Source organism: Motacilla alba, chromosome 14, assembly GCF_015832195.1.
Source record: "Motacilla alba alba isolate MOTALB_02 chromosome 14, Motacilla_alba_V1.0_pri, whole genome shotgun sequence".
Lineage (NCBI taxonomy): Eukaryota > Metazoa > Chordata > Aves > Passeriformes > Motacillidae > Motacilla > Motacilla alba.
The window spans coordinates 757,247-764,108 of NC_052029.1; the positions used below are offsets into that span (position 1 = coordinate 757,247).

The 6,862-nt window shown below is 57.2% G+C and overlaps 1 protein-coding gene across 1 annotated transcript; it reads right to left on the reverse strand.

Annotated features, from left to right (window-relative positions):
* Positions 1–2,100: 2,100 nt before the first annotated feature.
* LOC119706813 (noggin-2-like) lies at positions 2,101–4,853 on the reverse strand. The gene has a single exon (XM_038150916.1). It carries the CDS (start codon positions 3,864–3,866, stop codon positions 3,234–3,236), a length of 633 nt encoding a protein of 210 aa, XP_038006844.1. The 5' UTR covers positions 3,867–4,853; the 3' UTR covers positions 2,101–3,233.
* Positions 4,854–6,862: the final 2,009 nt, after the last annotated feature.

The window sequence follows — 6,862 nt, forward strand, 5'->3', positions numbered from 1 at the left end:
TTCTTTGAGGCTCGGCAGTTGAGGCGAGCCATCATGCCCACGGCCCGGCTGTCACACGTCCGATTCACCGCCTCCCAGGGCAGCCAAGCTCCTCGGCACGAGGGCACCAGCACCAGGTGACCGTGGGCCAGTGCTGTGGAAGGTTGGCAAAGCAGAGCTGCGTGGGCTGGTATGCGGGGCTGCCCTCTGCTCCCCAGCCCTGGCCCTCACCAAGCACCTTGGCCCTCAGCTCTCACACTTTCACTTCCAGACGAGCCATCATCTCAAGCGGGACCTCTGAGTTCTCCCCAGAGATGGAGGCAGCCCGCCTCCTCCCTCCAGCACACGGCATGGAGGCTTTTAGGCTGGTTTTCGCTGAGTTCACACAAATCTCGCCTTCCCCTTTCCCAGCCCCCCTTCCCCACGCAACTGAACTCAGCCATTGAGCCCAGCGAATGGTTTATTTCCCAGGTTAGCACAAAGCAGGGGTCTCTGTGTGCCCCTGGAACCAGCAGAACAAAACGCACAAAGACGTTAGAGGGCCATTTGTAACCAAATCCCAACACACCAGATACTGTTGGGATTATGTCAGAAATATTTTCCCAGAATGCCTTCCCCCCATGCTCCCTCCTACAGATGTTCGTCCCCCACACCACAGATGTTGTTCCTCTTGCAAAATGAGCTTTCCCCTTTCTCTCTGAAATGCCCCTGATGTTTTGCACATTGTCTTTGCTGAAGTCTCGTTTTCACCCTGTCCTCTGCATCTCCCCCTTCCCTGATCCCTCACTGACAAATGTGTGGAAAGGCCAACCTGCCTCCTCAAACGGGGATGAAGGGATGGCTGCAGGGCTCTGCAGGGATGTGGGCTACGGGACGTTGCTGTCCCTCTTGCCTTGTCCCCACTATGCCCATCTCAACAACTCTCTCCCTGTTTCAGCTTCAATCTGTGACCTCCAGGCTCTGCAGGCCTGCTTCACAGGACTTGCTGGACCGCAGTTCCCTCAGACGATGATGGAGCGTTACAAGCCAGATCCCTTGGAGGGTCTTGGTGCCTTCCCATGGACTTGTGTCATGCTGCTCTCCTGTGCTGCATGCTAAGCTGGAGGTGGGGCAGGGTGTCCTTGCTGCTCCACAGCTGCTTTGGGGGGGAACATCTCCTCACTGGCCAGGGCCTTTGGCAGCAGGGATTTGTTCCTCAGGAATGCCGGGCACGTTTCGGGCATGTTTCAGACACATTTCATTCACCAGCGGGAATGGCCAGACCTTCCCCTGCAGCACTAGAGGCCCACGCAGAACACGCAAGGGAATGGCCTGGCAGCCAGTCAGGGCCGTGCTCCAAGCCCCGTGACCGACTGACAGACAGACAGATTTCTGTCGGCAGCGGGCTCACGCTGCCAGTGCCCTCGCTCTCTGGTGCCGGGCTCCTCCCCGGCCCGGTTGTCGGAGCCCGCCCGTGTGGAACCGTCCCGTTCCTGCCTTGCCCTGGCTCCGTGAGCTCCGGTGGGAGTGCGGGGATCGGCCTGGCACCAGCGCAGGAGCTGCGGGCACTGCACGCCATCGCAGGCTCTGCTGACCCCGCACACACCCAGCGACGCCGCGGGCAGGGATGCCGGGCCTGGGGCTCCGTCGCGGCAGCAGGTCGGGGCGCAGGGCTCGTCTCCATCCTTCCCTCCTCTGCCAGTAGCGGCAGCCGAGAAAAAACATTTGTTCCGACATGCGCGGGGCTGCCAAGCTGTGTCAGGCGCTGTGATGGCCGGGGCAGTAACCTCGACCGCTTCCTCTGCCAGCGGGAGAGCCGAATCCAAGAGCCGCAGAGCGCGGAATCTCCCAAGGACTTCAGGTGACACCTCCAGTCCGAGACATCCCAGCGCTTTTATGCGTTACGAGACATTTCTCTCCCGTCGGTGTTTTTCTTTCTCCCCAACAGGTTATAGTTATACACGCAAAGAAATCCCAGAGCGGAATCCAGGAGAGACAGAAACCAGAGAAGCTGTCCCGACTTTTGGGGCATCTCGTGATTTACACCAGCGTGGCCCAGGCAAAGCCCTTTACTCAGCACCTGCTCTGCATAAGAATCCAAATTTCCACTGGTCTCCCACAGAGCTGGAGTGCAGCATGGGGTTTTTCTTCAAAGATAGAGTTTATTGCTAAAAATGTTTCGATCAGTAATAGCTCATATTTACACTGATATGTTTTTAAAGGAATATTCAAGTAAACATTTCCAATAGTTTCTGGCATAATCTCTAGCTTTTTTTTTTTTTTACTATACACAAACGTTAAAAATAAATAAACTGTACACAGAAAATTTCCTTCAACATCTCTACACCACTATATGTATTCCCACACAAAAAACCAATTCCACTTTTTCATAGATTTGTACTTTTCTTTAAAATTTCCTTCTTAATTAATTGTTATACACTTAAAAAAAACCCACTAGAGAGCTTGGCAAATTAGTTCAAACATCAGTGACAAGGTCTGAAGAAGATGAAAAAAATACAGCACAGAGAAACAACCGTTCAGGGATGCTGTGGTTCTTGTTTTTCTTTTTTTACACCCTCCATCCCTTTTCTCCCTTTGATAAAAACATCTTCACAAGAAATTTCTGCCCTTCCCTTCGGCAGGGATGTGCTTGGGTTCTGTGGGGATGGGTTTAAAATGTGGTCCTATGTCTTTAAAATAATAATAATAACAATAATAATTATAATAATAATAAAAAAACAGCTGTGATTTACCTCCCCCCCCCCCCCCTTTTCCTTTAAAATCTCTCTATTTACACGGCTGGTAGGTTTTTTTTTCCTTTTTTTAAAGTTTTTTTTAAAATTTTCCTTTTGTTAGAAGGCTATATACGTATAAAAATAGACATCTGATTGTAGTGCTTTACTGTGCCTTTGGCCTGCCCTGCAGTTCCTGGGTTTGCTTTCCCCCCTTTTGAATAAAATAATATTAAAAGAAGTCCAAGTGAAAAAAAATTAACAACAAAAAATCAAAAAACAACAACCAAAAGAAGAAAAAAAAACCGAACAAAATCCCCCCAAAATTAACAAAAACAAACAAACAAACAAAACCCAAAAAACCTCCAAAGCGCTTCATCTTCTCCCACTTTGCTCTGGGGGATGGGAAAAAAAAAAAACCACCTCCCAAAAAAAACCATCCCAATCCCCCCCCCCCCCAAAAAAAAAAACACCCGAAAAATCTCCCTCCCCCGCTAAAGTGATCCGGAGGAGGAGGGCGGCAGTGCAAGGGGCCGGGGCGGCTTAGCAGGAGCACTTGCACTCGGAGATGAGCGGGTACTGCACGGGGATCCAGGTGCAGTACTTCTGACTGGACCAGCCCTGGCAATGCCAGCGCAGGAAGGTCTTGGTGACCGACTTGACGGGCTTGCAGAACATGCCCTCGGGCAGCGAGCAGGACTTCTCGGCCAGGCAGTTGCCCTCCTTGATGTAGCGCGGCCAGAAGCGCACCCCCAGGTCCTTCCAGGCGTAGAAGACGGGGCAGTGGGTGTGCGCCCACAGCCACTGCAGCACCTTCCGCCGCGCCTTCTTGCCCAGCCGCAGGCGCGGGCCCCGGGGCGGCCCCAGCTCCAGCCGCCGCAGCTCGGCCGGCAGCGCCGCCCGCCCCCGCCCCGCCGCCGCCGCGGCGCCCGAGGCGTTGGCCGGCCCCGGCACGGCCACGGCCATGAAGCCGGGGTCGAAATGGCTGCCCAGCTTCTTCCTCAGCGTCCTCTCGTCCAGGTCCTGCTCCTTGGGGTCGTACTCGGGGTCCGGGTGCTCCACGATGTCCTTGACGGGCAGGTTGTCGCTGGGCGAGGGTCGCAGGCGCAGGAAGGGCTGCCCGCCCGCCGGCAGCCCCAGGCAGAGGCAGAGCAGCAGCGCCCGGATCGCCGTCATGCTCCGGGCGGGCCCCGGCGCTGCTCCCGGCGGCCTCGGCTCCTAGCGCTGCCCGGCGGCGCCCGCCGGCTCCCGGGGGCTCATAAATAGGCAGAGACACCAGTGTCCGGCGGGGCCCGTTACTTTAAATAGCCCGGCCGGGGTTGTGTGACAGCCGCATCTGAGGCTCGCCCCGCGCCCGCGGCCGCTGGCTCCCGGGGCTCCCCGCCGGGCCGGCTCCAGCCGCGGTCGGCAGCGCCGGGGGGTCCGAGCCTCCCCCGCGGGGGAGGGCAGGGCACGGCGGCGGCCGAGCCTTCCTCCTCCTCCTCCTCTGCCGCCGCCGCCGCTCTCGCTCGCTCGCTCCCCCCCAAAATTCACAGCGGACTCGTCTCCATCGCCATGGTGACAGCTGGGCCGAGCCCCACGACAGCTCGTCTAGACGGTGTGACAGGGTTTGGCGTGAGACCGGAGCCCGAGAATAAAACCCTCCTTTATAGCCGGGCGCGCCGGGCGAGGGGGCGGGAGGAGGGTCACGGCGCCGGGGCGCTCGGGCGGCCCCTGCGCGGGCACGGCCGGGGCACGGGGCTCAGGCGGCGGCGGGCGGCGGCGGCAGCGCCCGCGGCCCGGCCGGGTTCCTCCTCATGGCGAGCGGCGGGGGCGGCCCGCGGGCCCCCGGGGCATCCTCGGCGTGATGGGGCTGGGGGGCCGGAGGGTGTCCCCGGCACCGGCGAGGCGGCGCGTCCCGATTCCCTGGCGGCTCCTCGGCGGGGACGGGCAGGGGCGGGCTTGGCCGTCGCTCAGCAGCCCCGGCGACCCATGCCGGTGCTGCTGTTGCTGCCGCTGCTCCGGGGACCCGGTCCGCGCTCAGCGGATCCAGCCGCGGCGCCGCTCCGTGCCCTATGCTGCCTGCTGGGCTCGGCGCGGTGCAGCCGGGTCTGGCTCGGCTCAGCGGGGCTCGGTGTCGCCGGTGTCGCCCGATGTCACGGTGTCCCGCCCGCCGCGCTCTGCCGCGCCGCCGCTGCCGCCCAAGTTAAATACGCGCCCGGCGCGCGGCCGCCCCGCCCCCCTGTCACTTTCACTGCGCGCTGAGTGACAGCCGGGTCCTGCCGCCACCCCCCGGAGCCGCCCACCTCCCTCCGGAGCCGCGTCCCACCTGCGGTGCCGGCCCCGGGCTCGCCGGGAGCTGTCCCCCCGGAGCAGCGGGATACTGCACCAGCCCGGGGTCCGGGCACCGCACGGACCCCCGGGTAGCGGGACCCTCACTCTGCCTCTGCCTTCCATAGCTGCTTTGCTGCCCCATGTCTGCTTCTCCACAAGAGCCGAGCCGCCATCAAACTACCTTCCAGCTTTACGCAGAGCTTTAGTAGAATAGTGTGCCATGTCCTTAGAGGCCCTCTGGGACAAATACACCAGGGTGGGACCGCTCCAGCATCAAAATCTCAGCGCCCTCTGCAAGGCAGCCTACAGCCTTCCAGGAGCATCGCTCTCACTCGGGAGAAAGTATCCCTGCATCCCTCAGTGCAACATGGTGTGATAAGCAGCCAGGTTAAAGCACTGGCTCTTCCTTCACCTCCTTCTCAGCCGTGTGGGGCTACCTCTTTTTTTTTTTTTTTGGAGAAGAGCTGGACCTGCAGCCTTTGAGGTACAGAGACTGCCAGCCTGGTGTGTGTCAACAGTGTGAAACCCTGAACCCTCCTCACCTCCTTTACCTCCACATTGCTGAGCACTGAGCTCACACTTGAACCATGTCCAGAAATTGGACACACAGCTGGTTCCTCTAGGCTGACAGTGTGTAAGAGCATTCCTGCCCATGCCAGTCACTCTCTTCCAAAGCCATGAGATAACCAGTTACCCACTGGAGCCAAGGCAGGGTGCAGAGGGACTGAGGTGGATCATGGGGCCAGTTTCTCACCACAGTATGCTTCTGACCTAGCAAAGTGGGGGGCTGCAACGACAGGTCATCCCAGAGCATCCTTCTGGCACATGCTTGGGGTTGTACAGAGCTGGCTCCACTTACTAGACTAAGTAACAGAGCATATCCCCTGGCTTCTGTCTCTTTATCATCCCAGAAATGCCAAATGTTGGGTTCAGACAGGAAACATAAACAAATCCCCCTAAAACAGAGAGGCTGGACATCCAGCCCTGAGCCTGAATAGAGCCAGAGCATCTGCTGGACATTGGGGAGACAGAGCTGATGCACCAGTCTGGGAGCTGATCCCAGTGTATCCCAATAATTTACGGTGTGCAGGAGTTTAAATGTATCTAGCCTTTCTTCCCTTGCTCTGTATTTCTGCTTTCACGATCCCAGCTTGGTTTGCTGAACTTGGAGCTTTTCTTTACTCATTTGGCTCACACATACTCTGCAATTAGACCCATGAAACTGTACCATTTCCCAGCTTTTTCAGCATTAGCTCTCAACAATTTGCAAAAGAGATGGGTATTGCTATCCCCTGAAGATGAATATTATCTGTGAAATGCTCTCATTATCTATTTTTTGACCCCGATGCACATGCAGTGCTTGAAGTGAAGGCAACCTGAATGTGCAAAGATGTACTCTGCCATCTCTCGCTGCTGGGTGGGAAAAAGCAGCGCTCTCAGCAGTGTCAGAACTAAAGCAAACACAGAAATGAGAAGCAGCTCAGGGCAGAGACACCCAAGAGTCAGGAAGGGGGCAATTACTCAGCAAGATGTACTGCTGTTGGCACTGCTGCCTGAGTAAATCCTGGCGGGGTGATTAACATCTGACTGTAATTGTAATAATAAAATCCGACATGTATACAGCATTTTTCATCCTGAAGGATCCCAAAGCACTCAAGTAACTTAACTCCTTCAGCTGTCTCCTGGATTTTGTAAACATGCTTCTTAATCATGCTGCCCCAGGCAAAGATGTCTTTGCTCTGGCCACCCTCACCTTGCTTTGACAGGTCCCCCATGGGAGAGGAGAGGCTCTCCAGGGTGGGCTGGAGAAGATTTCCCCTTCTGGAGGCAAGATTCCTGGAAAATGGTGCTTGGCATGA